Genomic DNA, 24,834 nt, shown 5'->3' on the forward strand with positions numbered 1-24,834 from the left:
GTTCCTGTTTCCCAGTGCTCAGCCTTCCTGCCACCTGCCCTACCTGGCTGTGTCTCTGGTGGGGAAGCTGAGCCGCCCTGGTTCTCTTCTCCTTGCTGCCGGGCTACCAGAGAGAGGAGGTGGTGAGGCTAAGAGCCAGGAAGTCAGAGAACAGGGGCACTTGGCCTCTGGCAGCCTCATTCAGATTCTCTTAGATTAAATCCTTCGGTTCTCCCCAAATGGAATTGTTCTGGAAATCCCTTCCCATGAAGAATTTTGCATTTTTGATATCGGGACAATTTCTCTCCCCCCCCCCCCCACTCCCAATGACATTTTTCACAGGAGAGGATTTCTATTTTCTGGCCTCTATTTCAGACCCATGATTCCCAACAGGTGCTGCTCTACCACCAGAAGCCATAAGGTGGCCATTGTTCAGGCACTGTTAACATTGTGTCATCTAACCTCTGAGCAGGGGTAGATGGTAGCAATGACTGAACCTCCCTGAGCAGGTATAGCTGCCCCCATTAATAATGATAGGTCTAAAAAACCTTCTGTAGACATAGCCAAAAAGAACACAAGCTGAAGTAGGCAGCCTCCCTTTGGCTCCTTAATCTCCTTTTAAAATAGGCTTTTTATAAGAGTTCTGATTGTTCTGCAATATTTCAAAAAAACAAAATCTCCAAGCATGCCTCTTCCCTTTGCTTCATGATCTGGCCTGTCTCGCTCTGTGCTGACTCAGCATTCCTGGAGACCCGCCTTGCTGTGTCACAAGTGCTGAGATGATGGACCAAGAGAGAAGCAGGAGGGGTACAACCCAGGGCAAATTAGCCACTGAGCCAATGGGCTGTGTCCAGAGTTCTGGCCAATTTGGGGACCCCCCGGAAAAATGGGCACCCCCACGTCCCGACCCACTTCACCTGCCTGCCAGGTGGGCACAGGGGCTTGCCCTGCTCCCGCCAGGAAGTGGAGTCGGGATGTGGGGACTTGCCCTGCTCTGCCCACCTGGAGCTCCTGCTGGGGAGCTGGGGATGACCCCATGCCCGGACCCGGCTCCCCGGCAGGAGTGCCCGGCGTGGGGGGCCAGGGCAGGGCAAGCCCCTGCACCCCGACCCCATTTCCCCAGCAGGAGGTCTGGGGGGTGGGGTTGGAGAACTGCAGGGTGGAGAGAGGCCCCCACTTGCTCTGGCTCAGGATCCCACAAATCCCTAATCCGCCTCTGGGTACAACAGATGGCTTTTTCAAATCCAATTTCTCCCTGGATATGAACTTGTTAGGCATTGAGCTGTATCCCTCTCATTTTGAAGAGTCAGATATAGAATCAGGGAAGATGGTTACCTCCCTTCCCTTTGGCCATTCTGTTCTTCCAGCTAATGAGTCCCATAACAGCAGGAATGTAAATGGCAGGGTAGTTTGAAGTGTGCGTGCACGCTGACTTCATATCCATTGCCACCCCACCCACTCTTCCTGCTCACCCCCAGGTATTCATGCTGTATCACACAGGTGCTGTTAGAGACATCAAGCTTTGTGTTCATAAAAAGCCTGACAAAGAATAAAAGAAACTGCCTCCACTAATTGGTGGGGGAAAAACGTTGCCCCCAGAAAATTTAAACACCACCCTGTGGCAATACATAGTGTATATACTACCTGTATCTATAACAAGATTACAGCAAGAAAATGCGCTGAAAGATGCCAGGTTCAGTATTGTAGGAAAGAAATAGGATATCTTAGGTTGTTAGCTCTTTGGGACAGGGAATGTGTCTTAGTGCTGCATGCTGTGTGCAAAGTGCTGATAAATTCACTGTGTTACCTGGGAGATTATTAATAAATAGCAATGGGGATGATATTTACAATCTCTTCAGAACTACTTCATGTTGTTTCTCTGTCTTTCAGGACAGATGGTGGGTCTAACTGTATTGGACCAACTCGAAACTATCGCTTGTGCAATATTCAGGTACAGTGCTCAGTACATTCTCTCCTTCCTGCTGCTTCCTCTCCCGGAGGAGCTTAATTTTCTTCAGAAGCCATGTGCTGAGCCCTCTCAGTGCCAATGGGATTCTTCTCCTCCCCAGGAGCACCAGAGCCAGTATTGCTGGTGAACACTGTTTGCCTGGGGATGCTCACAGGTGATTAGGCCCCAGGCTAGAATTTGTGCCCTTGTGCAATAGATTCTGGGCACATACCAACTCTGTTTGGTGATTGCAGCATGTAGATATTAGTATAGTTACAATTATCTCACCCTCAGTTTTCTGAAAACCCCAGTGTCTGCTCACTACACTGAGTATTCCTTCTATTATCCAGAGCCTATTCAGAGGTTCCCAACACATACAGAGCATCAAGGTTGCATTTGACTCATAGACTCATAGACTTTAAGGTCAGAAGGGACCATTATGATCATCTGGTCTGACCCCCTGCATGCTGCAGGCCACAAGACCCTTCCCTGGACTCTGCCGTTGAAGTCCCCAATCCTGTGTTTTAGTGACTTCAATCGGCAGAGACCCTCCTGCTAGTGATCCCTGCCCCATGCTGCGGAGGAAGGCGAAAAACCTCCAGAGGCTCAGCCAATCTACCCTGGAGGAAAATTCCTTCCCGACCCCAAATATGGCGATCAGTAATACCCCGAGCATGTAGGCAAGAGTCTCTAGCCTGACCCTTGTTGGCCATTATGCCATTTGAGAGACTATGGGGAGCAGAGAGAGCAGGAAGACAATATGAGAAAAGGTTTAGGGCTCTGGGTCTGAATCCTTTGACTATGAGATGGGTCTGGTTTATTATGGACAACACCATGGAAAGAAATCAGGGAGCACTCATACTGTTGATGTTCATGGTTATAGCTTGGTAGCCATCCAAAGACCTTCTGTCTGGGAAGAAGCAGTTCCCTAATCACCTGCTTTAAGATAAGAATGAAGCTGGCCTGACCTGGAGACAGCGTAATGCGCTGTCATGTGTCAGAGCTGCATTCAGGAGTGACTTGGTCATTGCCAGTCTGTGGGGAAACTTGAGGAACACACCCCAGTGAGATCCTTTCCTTTACCTCCCTCCTCCCTGTGAGAATGCTGTGCGATTGGGTTCTCTCTTCCCCCACAGAGCTGCCCTGAGGGCTCCAGAGACTTCCGAGCAGAGCAGTGTGCTGAGTTTGATGGAACAGAATTCCAAGGAAAGAGATATAAGTGGCTGCCTTATTATGGAGGTAATGGATACAAGGTTTTAAACTTGTTTGATTTGGGGGTGTTTGGCTTTGCCTGAAAGTAGGGGGTCTCTGTCTGGAAAGAGTCCTAAATGCATAGGTGTCTGTCCGGAGGGGTCCTCTTCTGGAACAGCTATAGGTGTCTGTTGGAATGGATCATCTTCCAGAACAATTGCACAAGATCTCTGGCAAGGGCTGCCTTTGAGGCACAGAAATCTATAGCTCCAGCAGCTGTTCAACACTTTTGATAATCAGGCAAAAGGTATCTCAGATTGGACCCCCCAAAAATAAAGCTCTTCAAGTTAGTGAACGCTGCCAAAAATCTTGCTGCATGTGGTTTGCTCAAGGACACTCAGAGAACCAAGTTTAGAGGCAGGAATAGAAATCAGAAGTCCTAGCTCTCTGCTCTAACCACTGGACTCTGCTGTCTTCCATATTCACTCAGCCAGCTCTGAGTTATTGGGTTTTTTAAAGCTTACCTGAAGAATTTCATTCTTTGTTGATATGTTACTGGTGTTCTTCTGTGTTAACATTTGTTCTCTCTGAAAAGACTCGAACTACATGGGAACGTATTCTGCAGGAACCAGTCATTAATGTTAATAGCAATCCACTCCTCAGGGCCTAATCCCACATTTCAGGTTCAGGCTCATGGTGTGTTTGTAAGGGATTAACCATGTCACGTGACACCTGCTATTTTCTTCCCTTCCAGCTCCCAATAAATGCGAGTTAAACTGTATTCCCAAGGGAGAGAACTTCTACTACAGGCACAAGGAAGCAGTGGCTGATGGGACGCCCTGTGAGCCAGGCAAACGGGATGTTTGTGTCGAGGGAGTCTGCCAAGTAAGTCATCCTACCTCCTCATCCCTTTTCTATGAGAGAGAGTGGGTGTATGTCAGTCTTCTTGGCATTTCCCTTTGTCCTATCCAGCCCTTCCCAAACGATGCCCTTATTATCCAACAACACAGCAAATGCATTTGGTTTCTAGGGAACTGAAGGAAGAGTGGGGAGCATGTACATATATTTCTGTGGACTCTTGGGGAGAGTTAACCACCAGCCCAATCACCCACCCTTTCTACTGCACCCGGAGCTATCTAGTTTATCCTCTTCCTAGTGATCAGTCTAGGCCCTGGCCTTTTCTTTCTCCATCCCACCCCATGCTCTGGTTTTGGTTTAAGCACATTAATGGCATTGTTTTTCTGACAGGCTGTCGGCTGTGACGACATGCTCAATTCTGCCAAGAAGGAAGATAAGTGCCTGCAGTGTGGAGGGGATGGCAGGGCCTGTTACGAAGTGAAGGGCACTTTTGATGTGCTCAGCCTCCCCAAAGGTACAGTAGTCTGGATTTTCTAGAAGGATGAACAGGGGAGAAGGACAGAGTAAACCTGGTCTCATTTTGACCCGTTGCATGGAGCTGGTGGAGTTATCTGCTCTCTCTGTTTACTGAGGCCATGAGACTGCATGTTTTCTAGAGATGTTTTCTAGCTCTAGCCTGCACTCATCCAATCCACCCATACAGCAGGCTAGAGCTAGAAAACATAATGACCACCTCTATGGGGGGGTCCCCTCCTATTTCCCACTGCAGCCCTAAGGTTCTCCCACTCCCCCTCTCTTAGTCTCTTGTAGATGCCACAACTCTTCTAGACGAGAGAGGCTCCATTGAACTGTCCCTCAGAGCATGCCTGCTGGAAGTGCTTTTTGTAATGGAGCTGGTTACCCAAGGTCTGCAGAACCCCCCAAAGGAGTGGGAGACTGGGACCAGGACTTGGAACCTGGCTCTCCCACATTTGGCTGGCTCTGAACTACTTCAGTCTAATGATTGCACTGGGATGAATCTTTGTCTGCAGAGTTTCAATCTGATGCATTTTGAAATGTCCGAGATAGGAAACGCTGAAAATTAGGGTTTGTAATGGAAGCCCAAACAGGCCCCTAACTGTATTGGTTTCAGAGTGCGATGCTGTGATAACGCTGCTCTCAGATGTATTTTAGCCATGAAGTGGGTGGACTACTCCATGAGTGAAACAAATCTGGGTGCAGCCATCCTAAAATTAATGAAGCTGCAACAGCTGGATTGAGTTCTTTCCAGTTATCTCATAACTCATCCATGCAGCCACTAGTGCAGCTGGGGACAGCTCCCACGCACATGGGCAAGCCTCTCACATCCTCCATCACTGTCTGTCAGTACCTTGACCAACTTCCTTCATTTTCTTCAGGTTACAATCAAATCTTCATCATTCCCATGGGAGCCACAAGCCTCCGCATTAAGGAAGTTAGGCCCAGCAGGAACTTCCTGGGTAAGACAGACATTGTAATGAATGTATTACGACACCATAGAAATGGACTCAAGCCACAAAATTCTATTCTGACTTTCCAACACACCAGAGTTCAGGGGCATGTGGGGCAGAAGCTTGGGCCTGCCCCCTGCAAAGGGAGGAGCTGGGCACAAAGTTCAGTTCTAAATCCAGGTTCGGATATTGAACACAATTAGAGAACTAGGGAACTAGAGAACTCAGACCTGGGACTCGGACTTGGCCCAGCACCACTACTGTGATTCTACATATGTGAGGATAAAAAGACCAAGCCCTATTTAAACCTTCTGCCTGGAACTTCTAAGAGTCTGACAAACATGGCAAAGTTTGAGTTGGGGTTTGTCTGTTTGCCACAAAGCTTGGTAAAGTCAAATCCAAACTTCTGCCACTCCTGCTTTAGGGATGGGCTCCCAGCACACAGGCCTCTTCTGAGCTGGCCAGTTCCCTGTGCATTAGGCCCTATCTTCCCCATGCTCAATGGATGGACTCCTGACATGCTCTTGTACAGTACAAACACGGCAGAGTTTTCATTACGGTGTCAAAATGTTCTCTGCCACATTGCAACACAAACACCTTTGCCTACCAAACAGAACATGCAATAATCAGGTGGGGAATGGAGCATATGGCAAGGGCTGCAATGGAATCTGTGGCAAAGAGTTGGACCCTGCAGTGAAAAAGGCTCACCATGCAGAAAATCAGAGAGCCTGAGCAAGGAAGCAGGGAGCATCAGTGGGGCTAGAATGTTGTCACAGGATAATGATTTCCTACAGGGACTTGATTTGACTTGGCATTTGTTGAAAACAAACACCGAAGGGAAACACACATGTTTATCTCCAATGCAGAAGGTACTGAATACAAGAGGGCATTCATTTCCCGTGAGTTACCATGTTTGATGCACCCATTGCCACTGTCTAATGGACACTGGTACGTTAGCCCAGGAGTTACTCTCAGCTTTTAGGAAGGTTGTGGTGCTTGTGTGAGGAAGCTGGGTTTCAAGTGGCTGAACTGAGGGCTTCGTGAGTTGCTGATGTCCTGTGAGATCTAGAGCAGATCGTAAAGCCATGTTATATGGCATCTGGTTGAAGTGGTGTCAGCGTGTCATGTGAATAGTGGATCTTCCAACCCATTCATCCCCCACCTCCTCTCTTGTTCCCTGCGGCTTTGTCCAGCCATCAAGAATGTGCAGGGGGAATACTATCTGAATGGGCACTGGACGATTGACTTCAGCCGAGACCTGCATATCGCTAGCACAGTTGTGCACTACGATCGAGGCTCTGAAGGGGACCTGGCCCCTGAGCTGCTTCACTCCAGGGGTCCCACCACTGAGCCCTTAGTCATTGAGGTGAGCAGCTGTGTTTATCCTCTCTTAATATCATCATGCTCTGGTTGTAGGTCTTGGGCTGCACTTCACATTTTGCAGAGATGATGTGCTTGGTTTCTACAGGATAATGTCAGTAGATGACAGGGGAGGTGATACACCTGTACTGAGCCCAGTGAGCAGGGATATCACCAGGGCCAGCCTTATGATCTGTGGGGCCTTCCCCTGTAAGAAGGGGAACTATCAAGCCATGTTCACACCACTGTCTGCTCTGGTCCTGTTGCCAGAGAGGCAGTAGGAGGAGACCTGGTAGTGACTATCTGTCTCTTCTTTCTGGTCAAGAAGCTAAAGAAGATAATAGGGGAAGCTCATGAATTAAAGATCTGGTATAAGATGGGGGCACCCAAGTAGCTATTCATTATGCTTGTGTGTAAGGCCAGCCCAAGATACCACCTGCTGCCTATTAGAGGATCAGCACAATCAACCAGCTCTGAGAAATATGCATGCTCTCTCTTCGCTGGAAAGAGTGCTCTAAGTCTTAGAGTCTAAGATGTATTAGGGAGGAAACAAAGCACACAAAATAAATGGCCAATGAACAGAGGGGTGCAGGGAGCAGAAGGGGGAGTTTACCTTGCATGGATCCTAAGATAAGGACGGGAAGAGCAGCCAGGAGAGAGAGAAAATACTGTTTTGTTTTCTGGCTCTTACTTCATTCTCTTTCCTTTGCAGCTCATCAGCCAGGAGCCAAACCAGGGGGTGCAGTATGAATACTACCTGCCCGTGCAAGGGTACAGCTCGGGCTACAGCTGGAGCTATGGCTCTTGGAGTGATTGCAGCTCTGAGTGCGGCGGAGGTAAGAGGGTTGGGGGCACCCTCACCAGCGGCAGACAGTACCCAATGCACAGCCAGTATCCGAAAGGGAGGACACTACATACTGCCATCTGAAAAGCTGTCAGTGGCCCCATCCGCAGGGCTGTCCCACAGAGAGATTAAGGAGCATTGGCAGCTGCAGTAGGCTATGAAGGGTCTGTGAATTGGAGGCCAGGCTGGGGGTCACTGCAGGATTGTTCCCTACATTCTGTTCTTCAATGCTTTGTCCAGTCTAGTTTCCTATGTCCTGAGTGATGGTGCTCCCACTGCTTCCCTTGGTTTTCCAGACCAATAGATCTCTCTGTCAAGGATTTCTTCCTGACAGCCAACCTAAGTTTTCTTTGGTTTAGCTTCAGCCCTTTACAAGCCCTCTCGAGCCACCCAAAACACGTCCTCACCAAGACCATCTCCTTGCTGCTTCACCCCCACGTGACTTAACCTGCCACCTCTAGTGCCTCCATATGGAGCATCCATCCAGCAGAGAGGCTGCCAGAGCTCCCCCGTGGTCACGCCATGTACACGTCAACACACTCATGGATTCTCAATGAAAACCAGTTTCATGGTATGCTGAGCTCCTGCCTGCCCTTTCTCACCTTCTTTGCTGCAGTGACTTACCTCTCTTGCCCAGAATATGAGTTCAAGGATGCCTCTGTAGAAGGTGACATCACCTCCCCTGCTGTTATAATCCTGGAATAGGGCTGCAGAGTTGCCCCTTTCCCCAGGGGCTGATCCACTTTCGTCCTGGCTTAGACCCAGCCTCGTTGGGCTGACCCATAGCTCTGCTATTGTAACAAGTCCATGTGTTGCAGACAACGGACACAATTACTAGATAAATTATGTCTGGCAGGGCACACCCCTCAGGAGCCAGGATTAGAATCCTGGTTCTTCAACTTCCAAAACACAGGGCACAGCCATCTGAGCTAAAGGAAAATTCCTTCCGGATCTCTCTCACCCTTCCAGTGGGCCCAGCCGCTATCTAGGGTAGGTATTTCTATAGCCTCTTTCACCGGAGTATTTGAGCACCTCACAATCGTTCGTGTGTTTATCCTTCCAACACCACCCTGGAGTAGAGTAATACTAAGATCCACATTTTACAGTTGGGAAGCTGAGACACAGAGAGTCCATGGAGCATCAGGGAATTGAACCCAGATCTCTCAAGTCCTAGGCTACTGCCCTAACCACTGGACAATTTATGGGGGAACAGGTTGTATAGAGAATCTTGGAGTTGTACCTGGCCCAGTTCTCTCGGCAGCCTGCAGCTGCTGTGAGGGCTCCAGACTACCTCAGAAATGTGCCATTCCCCAAACCATTGCATTTAAATCTCTTTTATGGACGGGCCACTTTGACCAGAATATTCTTTTCCTCTTCTCCTTTAGGTTACCAGTCACGCCTAGTGTTCTGCACCATAGACAATGAAGCCTACCCAGACTATATGTGCAGGGACAAACCAAAGCCAGCCAATAACCGGACATGTGGGCTTCAAGCCTGTCCCCAGACAAAACGGTGAGACTTTCTCTTTCCACCTCTCTAGATTCTTCAACCCCTTTGTGAAGTATCTTGAGACCCAGGAAAAAGAATGCTGATTGCCTTCAGCTTCCTTCACTGCCGCCCCAGTCTGGAGCTGATGAAAGAAACATACACTTCACATGTCAGTGGAAACGGATGTCTCTGGAGCACCCAGGGATAGGTGATACCTGAGCTGTGACTGGCAGAACAGTGGTCAATGGGACTTAGTGCCTTAGCCACTTTAGAAAGTGGGATATAGGCTGCTATAGAAACTCTCCTGTCAACTTACCTTACTCTTCTCATTGGGGGTAGAGTACAGGGGTCAACTGGAGAGCGATCTGCTGTTGATTTGGTGGGTGGATCGATCTCAGGCCTTGGCTACACTTGCGAGTTACAGCGCATAAAGCCGCCCCCAGCACTGTAATTCACCCACCGTCCACACTGGCAAGGCATTTGCAGCGCTGTATCTCCATGGCTGCAGCGCTGCATGTACTCCACCTCCCCGAGAGGAATAACAGCTGCTGAGGAGTGGCTGAGATGCTGGTGCTCCAGTGTAAATGGGGAGTTACCTTATTACGCAGTGATTGACCTCCGGAAACTCCCCATAATCCTTTTAAGTGAAGCTTCCTCTCCTTGTATTGTTGTGATGCCTCTCTTTGTTTTGTTGTGAACTCCGGGCTCCCAGAGCTGCTTATCAAAAAAACAAACATAGCTACTGTTCGCTGTGAATGCGTAGAGGCAGGCAGGAGGGGGGTCCCTTTGGAATGCCCACAGCTAATGTTTGCTTGAAGAGAGAGGTGGCCCGTGGGGGGGAGAATGGGGGGTCCCTTTCCGTGAGTGGCTGCTTATTTGGTCTGTGAGGGGGAAAAAAACAAAGAGCTCTGTTTGCTTTCAGTGAGTGAGAGAGCGGTGGAGGAGGGAGGGGGGTCGGAACTTGCAAGGCAGGGTGCGTGTCCGCACTCCAAAAACCCACTCTCTCTCCCCCCACGCTCCCTGTCACACTCCACCCCACCCCCCTTTTGAAAAGCACGTTGCAGCCACTGCAATGCTGGGATAGCTGCCCATAATGCACCGCTTCCAATGCCGCTGCAAATGTGGCCATGACAGTGTGCTGGTAGCTGTCAGTGTGGACAGACTGCAGTGCTTTCCCTACTCAGCTGTACGAAGACAGGTTTAACTCACAGCGCTGTACAGCTGCAAGTGTAGCCAAGGCCTCAGAGCGTCAATCCGGCTGTAGTATAGATGTAGCCTTAGGCGCTTTTGAAATGTTTTATCCAAGATGTGGGAATGGATTTCTGTGCCCATAAGGAATGGATCTACATGGCCTGAGTCTGTGTCCAAAACCAGGGGCTCTCACTTTGCCTAGGTAGAGTTGCTGGAGATATTATCCTAGCCAAAGTGGGGGAAGGAGAAGGATTCACTTAGTGTTCATTCTTCCCTTCACTTAGAGCTGCAAATATAAGAGCGAGGGGAGTTCACTTGTTGCATTCCCCAGGTCCTGGCCCTTTCTGAGAGGGCTGAGCCCCTGCAATCCTTCCTCCTATTGGGCTGTCAAGCTCCCCCTTCCATTGCACTTACAGTTGGCTGCCACATGGCTCCAACTTGGGTATCCACAGCATGTACCATTTTATCACCCTGGGACACCCTGGTGTCACCTCTCTGCATATCCAGTGGAATTAGTGTGCGGCCTGTTGGAGCCCCTGTGTTTTGAGGGCACCTGGAGACCTGGGATCATTTCTGCCTACACAATAAGCTGTAGCTCTAGAATTCTAAATATTGCTTAAAGTCCTTTAAAACCTTTGTTCTGTGTATAAAGGATATCTTACATCTATCTGCCGGGAGTGTGGAGCCACAGCGGAGCCTGGAGCTCTCAAATGAAGAGGTAACAAGAAGGAGATAGAGATTATAGAAAGCAGAGCTTCAGCTATTCTCTGCCCACTTCCCACCTAGAAAATCTAGTTGCTTGGTGAACCCCACTGGGTGTTTCCATCCTTGGTGACGGTCTAGGATGGTGCTTTGCTTTTGATTCTCACCCCCCACAAATGATGGTGGAGGGTCCTGGGTACTAGAAAAGGGGAAGCTTTGCTCGGACACTGGTGAGCCCTACTGATGATTTGCTCTTCTGATGTGACTGTTGGAGGGGACAGTTCTTTGTATCTTTCTGTTTCTGACCCTGAAATAAGCATTGCCATTTCCCTTGGGCAAGGCGGCTGCTTTTGAAGATTTTGCTCAATTTGTCAAGATGATAAACTCATAGAAAGAAACAGAAATGGGGTAGGACTGCAGTGAATCAGATTATTTAATAACTAGTCAGAATGCCAAACTTCCTTTGTTGCAACCACAAGTTTCCTCCGAAGCTCTTCTCCCAACAGCATGTGCTCCAGTGCAGGCACAAAAGTGCCTGGGTGCAGTGTTTACTGCGATGATATGGCTCTCCACCATGGCACCGGAAGCAAAAAAGAGAAAAATTGTCCTCCCAGCAAACCACTCTACTAATGGCTGAGTGATACTTACCACCATGTTGCCCTCTACTGTCAATAGGGTTGTCCTTAGGCGTCTTCTTTCATAGCTTCAATCTCACAGGTCACCTCGGTTTACAGATGGCCTGTGATGAAAGAAGTGAGGCAGAAGATGCCTTGAGAACCAGTTGCAAAAGCCTCTGGGTGAATTTGGCCAACTATCATAAAGACCTTTTAACACAAGAGCGGCCATGCTGGGTCAGACCAAAAGTCCATCTAGCCCAGAATCGTGTCTTCCAACAGTGGCCAATGCCAGGTGCCCCAGAGGGAATGAACAGAACAGGTAATCATCAAGTGATCCATCCCCTGTCGCCCATTCCCAGCTTCTGGCAAACAAAGGCTAGGGACACCCTCCCTGCCCATCCTGGCTAATAGCCCTTGATGGACCTACCCTCCATGAACTTATCTAGTTCTTTTTTGAACCCTGTTATAGTCTTGGCCTTCACAACATCCTCTGGCAAGGAGTTCCACAGGTTGACTGTGCATTGTACATGGGTTTCTTTTGTTTATTTTAAACCTGCTGCCTATTAAGCATATTATGCTGTGGCTTTATGGGAAAATGAAGAATTGGTTTTTTAACTCCACTATAGCATCTGCAACATCTTGATCAGTGAATTTGTTTTGTGTGGTTAGCAGCCTGATTAATCTGGGCAGTCTGTGCCTGGCTGCTGATTCTTGTTGTGAGGGAATTTCTAGTTATTTTGCAGATTTAGACTGAGTTATTTGCATTCGTGGCAGCACAAAATTATATCTTGTGGGGAACAAACACCAGGTCTTCTTTGCTCTGATTTCATCCTGTGGCACTCATTGAGGTACTGGAGGTGTTGGGGGAATTTTTAATCACAGTCTGTGACTTAGCTCCATGTCCCTCCTGTTTGCTAAAGGTCATTTGGGAAGAAGTAGGTCCATTGTTGGTGGAAATTGTCATTGCCTCCTTTGAAGATCACAATTTGCCATCTGCTTTGAAGGACACTTGCATATGCCCTTTGCAAAAGAAACCATTGCTTGACATTAACAATATGAGCAATTATTTAACCATTTTAATCTTCCCTCTTTTGGGTAAGATAACTGAAAAGGTTGCAACAAGATGCTCTTATAGTATCTAGGTGCCCCAGATCTTCTTGGCCCTTGTCAGTTTGGTTGCAGACTTGCGTACAGTACGGAAACACAACTTGATGGATAATGAATGATCAGGTGTCCACACTAATACTATTAGATCTATCAACTGCCTTAATTGCAGTTGACTATGAGTTGTTTGACTGGTCTACAGTTAGGGTGACCAGACAGCAAGTGTACAAAATCGGGCCAGGGGGTGGGGGGATAATAGGAGCCTATATAAGAGAGAGACCCAAAAATCAGGACTGTCCCTATAAAATCAGGACATCTGGTCACCTTACCTACAGTCATAGGTAGGAATTGAGTGGCTGTGTTCCTTCCTGGCTGAGAGGACCCAGAGTTATATTGGGAAATTGCTCATTGACCTTGAAGGCATTCTTGTATAGGATTCTATTGTGTCGCTTCTCTTGCTCAGTAAATATATGGGACCCTTAGTGGAGTTAATGAGGAGGATGGGCTGAGGACTCAGTCTGGTTAAGATGAAGGTGATGATGACAGGCTGGGGGAACAAGTAGAAGGAGATGGCAAAAATTTTATCTGCCCTCTTGACTAATCAGTGGCGCTATTTTAGCTGGAGCTTACTTGATTAACTGGAAGGTAGCTGACAGCAGGAAGTCCTCCATGAGCACCCCCTACCTTTGACTTTGGGCTCCACACACCACTGTGGTCCAAAATCATAGGCACCAACTCTGTGGGTGCTCTGGGGCTGGAGCACCCATGGGAAAAAAAAAAAGTGGGTGCTGAGCACCCATCGGCAAGCCCCTCCTCCCCTGGGGAGGCCCCCGGCGGGCCTCGCCAATCAGCTCCTCCCCATCCCCCCAGCACCTTCCTCCTGCCGCGATCAACTGTTTGGCGGTGTGCAGGAGGAGGAGCGGGGGGCAGGAAGAGGCAGGGGAGAGGGTGGAATGGGGTGGGGTGAAGGCGGGGCTGGGTGACGTCAGGGGAGATTTCCCCAGATGCTGGGGAGTGGAAGGGCCCAAACCCTTCCGGCTGCTGGGACACTGCTCTGCAGCATGGTGGGCTGGTTGCTGCCTGAGAGAGCCTGGCTGGGGAGGTGGCTGCCTGGGCTTGAGTGCCAGGGATCGGGGACGAGCGAGCTGGAGCCCCCCCTCCCGGCACGTTTCCAACGCACTCAGCTGCGGTCCCTGGCGGCTGAGTCTGGGCAGAGAGCAGAAGCCGCCTCCCCAGCCAGGCTCTCTCAGGCAGCTGGCGGGCTGCAGGGCAGCAACCAGGAGGGGGCGACTTTAGAAGTGGCTCCCTTCTGCTCCTTGCCCAGGCTCACTCCTGCCGGGGAGAGCAGCAGGACATGCTGGGGGGGCCAGGCACAGAGGGAGGACAGAGCGCCCCCTTCCTGCAGGTAACATGGGGCAGGGAGAGCACAGTGGCCCAGGGCTGGGCACGGAGGGGTGGTTGTCCAGGGGGACACGTGACCTCCTCTTTAGATCATGCCTCCCAGTATGGGGAGGCACCAGTTGTCTATGGGGCGCCCTTGGGGGAGAGGATGGAATGGGGTCAGGCAGGGCAGGGGTGGGGTCTTGGGGGAAGGAGTGGGGGGCGGGGCAGGACCTGGGATGGAGCTGGGGTCGACCACCCCCTGGGAAATCAGGAAGTCAGTGCCTATGTCCAAAATAACCCCCTCTGTTGTCCTTCAAGGCATGCTGCAAGGCTTATCTGTGTTCCCAGGCATAGGGCTGGAGCATGGGTGGAAAGGGTTAGGCAAGGGTTTTCAAACTTTCATAATGTGGACCTCATCCTAACAGTGGGATTATCTTGGGGAGCTCTCCCCTCCCAACTTGGTGGCAACTACTGCAACTGTTTACATGACAAAGTATTGTCCAATGAATATTTAGCCTTTTTTAATGCAAGTCAGCAGTTGGAAATAAGGACCTAAGCCAGCACCATGTGACAAGGAAGCTGTCCACTGACCGCCAGCAAGGGGTCACCACCCACACTTTAAGAATTGGCTTTGAGACAGAATGGGGTTTTGGTTTGTCTCTATGCTGTAGCTTGTGGCTGGAGTTTAAGCGGTCAGGCTGATTGACTTGCTAGTCTTCTATTGTGCAGTCCTGTATGTGATGTTTTCATGGATAGGGCCCTAGTGTGATGGAGAGATGCCTTTTGTCCCTCTTCCTTTTATAAATAAATAAAAGTGGTGCTCTAAGGGCATGGCTACGCTATGGGCACTACAGGGGCACAGCTGTAGACACTTCCTACATCGATGGACATGGTTTTTCCATTGATGTAGGTAATCCACCTCCCCGAGGGGTGGTAGCTAGGTCAAAGGAAGAATTCTTCCAGCAACCTAGCCTCATGTACACTGGGGGTTAGGTCAGCTTAACTATGCCACTCAGTATGAATTGTTCACACCCCTGAGTGACATAACTAGGTCAGTCTAAATTTTAACAGTAGATCAGACCTGAGGGGTCCCCACACAGTCAGAAAGCCAAGTGGGTTGCACTCACAGATTGGTTCCACAGCGCTGCCCCATTGCCCACCTATGCTATGCAGCAATTGTTCATGTTTAAACTCACCTGTAACTTTACTCCAGCTACATTTGAGTTTCTGACTCTGGTAAAGTAATGGTGATCAGTTCCACACAGACTGTTATGGTGAAACTCACTTAATATATGGTCAGCTTGTGTAGGCATCTGTTACTTTCATGGATGCCTCCTGGACATGCAGGTATTATGCACTCTGTCAAATTGCCACCTTCGCCAATTTTCTTGAGTGGAAGACAAAAATATGACCCTGTGACATCCTGTCACGCTGTGATGGCCCTTTGTGGCTTCTTTTCTTTCTGTTGCTGATGTCACAACACAAAAAGAGATTTTTCCCTAACTGGTTGAACTGGGGATTTCAGGGTTAACCTTGGCCCTTTGGGCACCAACTGTGATACAGCAAGCCCTAAGTACAGAGACTTCCTTGCTAGCCCTCTTTGTTCATTGGTTCTGTGACGGCTTTCTGTTACCTACAGCTGGAAAACCGGGGAGTGGGGAGCCTGCTCAGCCACCTGCGGGGGAGGTACCCAAACTCGCTCAGTTTACTGCATGTCAAACAATGGACAAGGCTCCCCTGGGGTGGTGGATGATGCCAAGTGCATGGCCTTTGCGGAGCAGCCCCGCAGCACGCAGCCCTGCAACATGCGACAGTGTGCGACGTGGAGCACAGGGCCCTGGTCGGAGGTGAGTTCACACATTGAATGCAATGTACATATCTGACAACCACCCTCTGAGCTAGCACACCAGGGATTGAACCAAGGACCTTCAGAGCTAGAAGTATGAAATGCTACAGCTTGAGCTAAAGAGACAGGTTCTCCATCTAGGGCTCCAACAGACTTAGATCCTGTGCAGATTGGGCAGAGAAAGGGACTTGTAGAACATACTCTGTGTAGACGGAGGACAAAATCTGCCTTGCTCCTTGATCTACAAAGGCATTGCACTAAGCTGTATGTCTGGGGAGAGTTCAGCCCATACATGATATTGCGAGTTGGATTGTTGGTGCCTGGGTATATTTGTGTGTCCACAAGGGGGCACTCTTTGAACCACTTGCATGCAGGCCTGCCAATGAGGAGGACATTTGAAATTCTAGAAGCATAGAAAGGAGAGATAGAGGACACCTATTAGTCGATCTTCAGTGCAGGGCTGAAATTTATTCTCCAGAACTTACATTCAGTACAGCCTGGCAACATTTGTATCGCTGTGTTGAGACATTGCATTGCCTGAAAAGGTACAGCACCATAGAATCATAGAATATTAGGGTTGGAAGAGACCTCAGGAGGTCATCTAGTCCAACCTCCTGCTCAAAGCAGGCACAACCCCAGCTAAATCATCCCAGCCAGGGCTTTGTCAAGCCGGGCCTTAGAAACCTCTAAGGATGGAGATTCAACCACCTCCCTAGGTAACCCATTCCAGTGCTTCATCACCCTACTAGTGAAATAGTTTTTCATAATATCCAACCTAGACCTCCCCCACTGCAACTTGAGAACAATGCTCCTTGTTCTGTCATCTGACAAGACTGAGAACAGCCTTGCTCCATCCTCTTTGGAACCCCCCCCTTCAGGTAGTTGAAGGCTGCTATCAAATCCCCCCTCACTCTTCTCTTCTGCAGACTAAATAAGCCCAGTTCCTCTGCCTTTCCTCATAAGTCATGTGCCCCAGCCCCCTAATCATTTTCATTGCCCTCCGCCTGACTCTCTCCAGTATGTCCACATCCTTTCTGTAGTGGGGGGTGGAGGGCAAAACTGGACGCAGTACTCCAGATGTGGCCTCACAAGTACTAAATAGAGGGGAATATCACTTCCCTCGATCTGCTGGCAATGCTTCTACTAATGCAGCCCAATATGCTGTTAGCCTTCTTGACAACAGGGGCACACTGTTGACTCATATCCAGCTTCTTGTCCACTGTAATCCCACGTCCTTTTCTGCAGAACTGCCGCTTAGCCAATCAATCCCCAGCCTGTAGCGGTGCATGGGATTCTTCCATCTTAAGTGCAGGACTCTGCATTTGTCCTTGTTGAACCTCATCAGATTTCTTTTGGCCCAACCCACCAATTTGTCTAGGCCACTCTGGACCCTATCCCTACCCTCCAGCATATCTACTTCTCCCCCCAGCTTAGTGTCATCCACAAACTTGCTGAGGGTGCAATCCTTCCCATCATCCAGATCATTAATGAAGATGTTGAACAATCTAATGTGACAGTGTGGCATAACATCATGGCATTTCAATTCCTGAAACAGATTCGGAACTCTACATTTCTCCTGAAAGAGGCAAAAAATATATATAAATATGGAGACTGCTACAGATTCCAGAATGGTTTGGATACTAGGAATCATGACAGTGAAATTAAAAGAGGAACGTGGCATCGAAAAACACTAAAAATATATAAAATGTAATTTCTAGCATAGTGGTCGCAACACAGCCCCACCCTGTGAAAAAACAGAGAGTTCCTCTTCTCCCTCTGTCATCAGGAGAAACAGATTAGGAGCCAGAAGGTGGATCACTTGAGTGAGACAAGGTCTTTGGGCCAGGGATCTTGACAATGCAAGAACCTATGTCCCCTTCCCTGCTCTGAAATCCTTACCACTAACATAATAACCTGTAGCTTGTGTGTATTAGGGTTACCATACGTCTGGATTTTCCCGGACATGTCCAGCTTTTTGGGCCTCAAATCCACGTCCGGGAGGAAATCCCAAAAAGCTGGACATGTCCGGGAAAATAGGGAGGGAGGAGCCGGCGGTGCTCGGCTGGGGGCCAGGGCTGGGCTGGGGGCCAGGGCCGGGCCGGGGCCAGCAGTGTAGGGCTGGGGCCAGGGGCCGGGACTGGCGGCCGGGGGCCAGGCCGGCGGTGCTCATCCGGGGGCTGGGGCCGGGCTGGCGGTGCTCGGCCGGGGGCCGGGGCCGGGCTGGCGGTGGTGCTCGGCCGTGGCCGGGCTGGTGGTGCTCGGCCAGAGGCCGGCACCCCAGGGCCCGAGCCGAGCCGGGCGGGAGACGCCGGGGCCAGAGCCTCTTGGCCTGGGCCTGCCGGCTGCCAGAGGGAGCTGCTCGGCTGGGGGGGCCGGACTGGGCCGCGTCCCGCCCCAGCCCCAGCCCCAGCTTACCTGCTGCCTCCCTGTTTCAGGCTTCCCGCGAACATTTGATTCGCAGGAAGCAGGGGAGGGGGAGGAGCAGGGGGCAGAGCATTCAGGGGAGGGGGCAGAAGTGGGGCGGGGACTTTGGGGAAGGGGTGGAGTTGGGGTGGGGCTGGGGCGGGGAAGGGACGGAGTTGGGGCGGGGGCGGGGCCCTGTGGAGTGTCCTCCTTTTTTTAAATTAAAATGTGGTAACCCTAGTGTGTATCACTTTGCATCAGTAGATCTCAAAGCACTTTACAAAGGAGGTCAGTATCCTCATCGATGGGGAAACAGAGAGGTGAAGTGACTTGCCCAAGTCATCTAGCAAGTTAGTCGCAGAGTCAGGAATAGAGCCCAAGTCCCAGGCCAGTGCCCTGTCAGTCAGGCTACTCTGCCTCCTATACAGCCTAAGAACGATGGCATCCCAGTAACATACGCGTTAGGCTGCTTCTCCGATGGTTGTTCATACTGTACATTTTCAAAGCTGATATCTATTTTGAAATTGGGGAGCAGAGCCAGGAAACGTAGAGGTATCTGGCTGCATTCCCTATAACAATCAGGGTCCTTCTTGCAGTGCTCAGCTAGCTGTGGAGAGGGCGTTCAGACCCGGACTGTCACCTGCAGAACCGAGTTGGGCTCTCAGACTCAAGACTTTGCCTGCCTGACAGAGCCTAAACCACTCCTCAGCCAGCCCTGCAGCAAGGAGAATTGCATCCAGAAAATTGGTTGGCACATTGGAGCCTGGGGCCTGGTGAGTGTTGTATCCTCATGGTGCTCACTTCATCAATTAACTTGTACTCATGCAGTGTTTCTCACCTATTGCGCTGTGAGTGAATCAGTCCACATGTTGGTTGTTGAGGCCAGAAGCACGTACTCCTTCGTTATCAGCTCCATGGCTCACTGTCACAGCTTGTGTCTGCTCCAAAAACAAGCCCTCGGAGGGGATTAACGTTTCAGTGACTGTGGCAGCATGCAGCTGATACACTGAAACAATCCACTCCTGTTGCTTCATTATTCCCATTTCTGTGACACCACTATCAACGTCACAGCTACCCATTTGAATGTGACAGACAGAGTATGAGGTAGACTCCATCTCTATTGGGCTGGACATCATGTTTGGTGAATTGAAGTACGTTTCTGAAAGGGTTCAGGGTAACCCAGTTTAAACAGAGGGTCGTCTGCCTAAAATTTAGGTAGAGGGCCAAACTATGTTTAGCCTGACTTGTGGTCAGGATCAACACCAAAGCTAGTAGGAATTTTTGCCCCATCTGTGCCAGCTGAGTTAGCCTGAACTGGCTTAAAAGATGCTAAGCACAGCTCCTGGCACCATGTGGATGGGGTCTTAACAAGGCTAGGTGAGCCCTTATGCCTTAATCTGGTTCTGTCTGATGCATAGGATTCCAACCAAATGAGGGAATGGGCGCTTGGTTTGGGTGCCTAATTTTGAAAATGATGTCCTGTATCTGATTAAAGGCGAGAAGTTTCTTCCTGGGGCAGATGTTTTTACGCAGATACTTACTCCCCATTCCCTGACTTCCTTGCCTTCATTCCTGGCTGCTGCCAATCCCTCCCTGCCACCCCCACCTTACTTCCTAGCAAAGGTGGCAATGCCAGTCAGCTATGCTACCAGAACCATCAAACCTGGTTGCTCCGTTGTCAGCCCCTTTGTAATTTGGTACCTGGCCCCAGGGAAGGGGGACTTTAGGACTGTGCCTAGCACGGCTGTTGGACCCCAGTAACGGTCAAATTGCACCTAGGCATGTTCAACACTTTCATGTTGGTCATACTGTCATTCAGCAGGCTGCCATGGGCTATGCTCTGGCATGTTTTGCCAGCTGCTAACCATGTTTCTGGTCAGCATGCCAGGCTCATGGGATCACTGTGTTCTGTCTTCCTGCTCTCTCTCCTCATCTTTCTGCCCAAGTGTTCGAAGAGCTGCGACTCAGGCATCCGAACACGCCAGGTCATCTGTGCTGATGGTGATTCCAAATTCTACCCCCCTGAGACGTGCAAGGCCAGCCAGCCACAGACCCCAGCTGTGCTGGGAAGCTGCAACATTCAGCCCTGCTATCTGCCACAGCGTAAGTGACATTACTAGACATCTAGATTTTCCTAGGATGTTCCTGCTTTTGAATAAAAATTCCCAGTATCCCATGCCAGCAGGGCTGATTGTTTCGAGGCCTTTGCCCCTTGCCTGCCCATTTGTGCAGCTTTCATAGAGCAGCTAGTTTGCTCCATCTTCCCGCAGTGCCTGGAGTGGGGTTCCTGCTACCTGTGCTGTCTGAAACATGTTCATCAGGCATGTGAGCAACACCAGTGCCTGCCCCTTTTGAGACTGATGCTTTTAATTCCTGTATTTCCCTTACCTGTCTGATGGCCTCTGTCTTGGCTGACACTGAGGATTGCATCAGGGACCACCAGAACTGAAAGTGTGAGTCTCTGCAGCTTGGGCATAGATCCGTAGCCTGGGGCTGTAACAGTCCCATCTTCTGTGGATCAGGTATAGACGGGGGCACCCAACACACTGACCAGGGTGTTGTTACAAACACTAGCTCCCCATACTTCTCCCTCCAGCCATATAGGGGAATCAAACCAAATGTACCAAAACCTGTCCTAATGGGTCTGTCACCACAGAACTAGGGGTATTGCTTTGATGTTCCATCCAGTCCAAGCTGTCCATCAGCATGGATGCTCTGAGCAAACAAACCTCCTCATTGGCTTCAGGAGCTTTGAGCTCTCCTATTGGCCATATTAATGCTATGGTTCCACCCCTGAAGCCATAGGACCCACTCCTGATTGGTTCATTTATCAAGTCTTGGCTTCAAGCAACAGCAGCCTAAAAATGGGCCCCAGAATTAATTACCTGAAGTCTCACATGACAGAGCAGACAGTGTTTCACCATTGCTTAGCAGTGCTAACCATAGGCATCTTTGTTAATCCGTCTTACTGTCTCACTATCCCCTGTTGGGCAATTAATTTTTGGCACACTGTGAGAGATGGATTCTGTTGTCCAGAGTTAGGATATTGACCCTCCTGGCCTGAAAGCTAAAGGCTGCAGAGATGCTGCTGCCCACAGCTGTGTCATGGCAGATCCACAATTTGACATGTTTCAACATGTCATCTGGTTACTTGGCTAGGGTCTTTCTCTCCCTCTTCTTGCCTTATAGGAATGTGCCAGTGGATTATGCAGGTTGACAGAGAATGATGCCAAGCTCCTCCCACACTTGGTCCCCCCAGGAGTTGGAATAATTCTGGGGACACTTTATCCCAATCTGAATATTTCTTCTCCTGTCCAATCCCATGGCACAGGTGAATACAGACACATGTATTCACTAGTCCAACCCACTGCCTATATTCTGTCATTTGTCCATCTCTTTGCAGAGGTTCCCAGTATGCAGGATACCACAGGCTATGACGTCAGCCGAGAGTACTTGCTGACCCGCTACTACCCAGACAGTGGCACAACAGGTTTGGAGGTCTTATGTTTTCTTTTATGATGTCCTCTTCACTGTTTTCTTTATTTCCTTTCTTTATGTGGTTTCCATGAGCTGCCAGGAATCCTAGGGTGAGGAACAATTTACAGATCCTTTTACATCTATATTGAGTTGTATCTAGATACAAATTCACAAAGGAACGTATATATGTATGCATAAATCCTAGACTTTGATATGGGCGGCATTAGGCATAGGGTAAACGGAGTGCCTCCTTGGCAGTCATGTCTAAGAGGTCGCCAGGAGAATAATAAGTTTACTATGGTCCCTTGCCAGCAGGCCAGTCCCAAACCTTTCTTCACCACCTGCAGACTTTCTCCCCATCTCATCTCTAGAAGAGTTCCATCTCTAGAACTGTTTCCACTCAGTTTTGTGCTGCAGGCATCTTTAGGTTTCAAGTCTGTCCCAGAATCTTGCATTGGCAGCTCCAGTGCCTAATTTTGAACCACTACTGTAGCTGATACAAAAGATATATGGGAACTAAAGACACCCAGAGAATCTGAGAGAACAGGGAACCCCCATTTGGAGGAGGAAGTGAAACAGGTGGGGGGCATCTCAGATGTGTTAGTGAGCTGGGTGGGTAGGTAGAAGAAATGGAGTAGCCAGCAAGTGATTTGAGGTGAGTGATGCCATATTCATTCTTCACTAAGGTCATCATTCCTTCAAAGGCCAGTCCCTGTGTATTGAGAAACCGGCTAAACACTTGCCCTCAGTCACTTTATAATAGGAATATTTGAGGGGCAAAACTGCCCATATGATGTAAATAACAGTGTCACCTGGACTAGTGGGAGGACAGGAAGAATATTGTTAGAGACCATTTCTTAAGGGTAATAGGTCATCTGGTAGCACAGTAATCTTAAGGAACCAGAATTCATTGTGAATGGGAACCAAAGCTTCAGTCAGGAAGTTTCCTGTGACTTTCTCCCAGGTGAAAAATGTACGTTAACAAGTCTGGCCTCAGAGTCGGACTGGTAGAGGACTCCTTTCATTTATCAATGTGCTTTGAACAGAGGCAGAGGAAACAGAGACTGGATTTTGATGCCCACCTGAAATGGGCTGCATGCATTAAGGATTTTTCTTTTCAGTTTATAGCAATGAAAGAACAATCCAAAGTAGCGCCACACACCACCAGCTCCAGCCCAGTGAAGATCGTAGCTCCAACTTCTTGCCTCTTCGTTGGGAATCCCACTCAAGCTCTTCAGGGTCCCGGCAGTTCAGCTCCCATCAGGATATTGCCACAGGGACTGGCCCTTGGGACTGCAGCCAGAGCCCTCATGGCTGCTGCTCAGATGGTCACACTCCGGCTTCTGGCCCCTTTGGGCAAGGCTGCCCCTTCAGCACGTGCCATTGGAGCAGGTTGGATGAAACAGTGGGGTTTGGTCTGGTGGAACCATCCTCTATGACTGAGTTGATGTTTACAGCCTGCATTTGTTGGGTCAGGGTTCCAAATAAGAAAGATTTTGCTAAAACCCTTTATCTTTTCCCTGCAGGTATGGATGCTGCCCTGATGGAATATCAGCTGCTCAGGGCCCCAACAATGTGGGTTGCACACAACATTACAGTGATGTTTATGTGAGTAGAAACAGGCCCGCTGCAGCCTCCCCAACGGTAAGTGCCAGAACTCTCTAGAACCTTTTGCTAATAATATTGAGATCTGGTTGAAATAGCCCATTGTTTTCAGGGTTTGGCTCTGGCCCTGGAGACTGAGGTTTTTGGCTCCTGTTCTGCTCTTCCTTTATGTCTCCTGACAATAACTCTGGGCAATTGATAGAGGGAGGATGCTAGACGTCCACTAAGCCAACATTCCTATCTGCTGCCGCTCAGTGAGCCCCAGTGGAATTCCTTCGTGACATGAGTCTGGGTGGTGGAGTGGCAGCTGCACCTTGTGCTGCCAGGTTGACGAGTGGAGCACCCTCGTTTGGGGAAGGGACTCAGTATTCCTTATTGTAGGACACTGAACCAAACTTCCTCTCTCGAGGCAACCAGAAATCATCAGCACTGCATGTGGAGAGGGAAGTATTTGATTGTTGTGCCTGTGTTTGATGTATGGTTCCTGCCAATCTGAGGCTACCTTGGATGTGATTTTTTTTTTTCTGAGAATATAAGTTGATAGCATCTCCCACTGCAAAGACCTAGGTTCCGGAACTGTGTAGAGTCATTTTGGGCTAACAAGGTGATTCGTGGTCCAGAACAGATTAGCGGGGCATGCCAAAATGCAAATAGGAGCTGGATGGCTTAGGAGATATAGAGAGTTTCACACTTCAAAGTTGCCCATTTTAACCTAGCCTAAGTGAATAATGACTACCATACCATTACCATACCATTTCCATACCATTACCATACGCTGTAGAAGTAGCCGCCCAGTAACGTTAACCTTTGAATTCCTTTCACTAAGGCAAGCCAAGCTTTGTCCCAGCAGAACCCGTCTGATGAGTGTCGAGGTTCTTTGTATGGCTGCTGCTATGACAACATCGCTTCAGCTTCGGGACCTCAAGGGGAAGGATGCCTCAACAGACCCAGCCAACGTAAGTGATGTTTTGGCTTCCTGCTTTAGAAATGTGCCTCCCCTGAAAGGAAAATCCTACAGAATGTAATAGAAAATGTGAAGCTTTGTATAGGGTTTTTCACCTATCCTGTAAAATGTAATAAAAATAATCTCCCTGCAATAGGATTCTGTATGATGGTTGGAAAAAAAACATTAGAGAAATTCCTATTAATCCCTATTAATTTCCTATAGAATACTATTGATTTCATCTCTGTTGGAGTCTATAAGACTTCCTCATAAGGGCCACTCTGCAGGCCAAGACTCACTCATGCATCCCTGCTTGCATTGATCCCCTGTCATTTGCCTTGATCCATGACAAGCTAGGAATCATCCTATTATCAGTGGGCCATATCCCCCCCCCCCCCCCCAAAACAAGCCTATTGACCCCAGTATG

The 24,834-nt window shown here is 49.4% G+C and overlaps 1 protein-coding gene across 2 annotated transcripts in view; it reads left to right on the forward strand.

Annotated features, from left to right (window-relative positions):
- The window catches only part of PAPLN (papilin, proteoglycan like sulfated glycoprotein), a 66,927-nt gene that overhangs the window by 24,182 nt on the left and 17,911 nt on the right, over positions 1-24,834 (forward strand). Inside the window, exons 4-19 of one of the 2 annotated variants that reach the window (XM_054027331.1) lie at positions 1,870-1,930; positions 3,064-3,166; positions 3,873-4,003; positions 4,367-4,490; positions 5,374-5,454; positions 6,639-6,811; positions 7,517-7,640; positions 9,034-9,160; positions 10,980-11,045; positions 15,773-15,980; positions 18,979-19,155; positions 20,329-20,485; positions 21,786-21,872; positions 22,981-23,251; positions 23,386-23,503; positions 24,291-24,420. In XM_054027331.1, coding sequence (XP_053883306.1) covers positions 1,870-1,930; positions 3,064-3,166; positions 3,873-4,003; positions 4,367-4,490; positions 5,374-5,454; positions 6,639-6,811; positions 7,517-7,640; positions 9,034-9,160; positions 10,980-11,045; positions 15,773-15,980; positions 18,979-19,155; positions 20,329-20,485; positions 21,786-21,872; positions 22,981-23,251; positions 23,386-23,503; positions 24,291-24,420 — 2,138 coding nt within the window. The remainder of the gene's footprint in view (positions 1-1,869; positions 1,931-3,063; positions 3,167-3,872; positions 4,004-4,366; positions 4,491-5,373; positions 5,455-6,638; positions 6,812-7,516; positions 7,641-9,033; positions 9,161-10,979; positions 11,046-15,772; positions 15,981-18,978; positions 19,156-20,328; positions 20,486-21,785; positions 21,873-22,980; positions 23,252-23,385; positions 23,504-24,290; positions 24,421-24,834) is intronic. The other variant, XM_054027332.1, reaches the window with a different exon arrangement.

This window comes from Malaclemys terrapin, chromosome 4 (assembly GCF_027887155.1).
Source record: "Malaclemys terrapin pileata isolate rMalTer1 chromosome 4, rMalTer1.hap1, whole genome shotgun sequence".
In the NCBI taxonomy this organism is placed as follows: domain Eukaryota; kingdom Metazoa; phylum Chordata; order Testudines; family Emydidae; genus Malaclemys; species Malaclemys terrapin.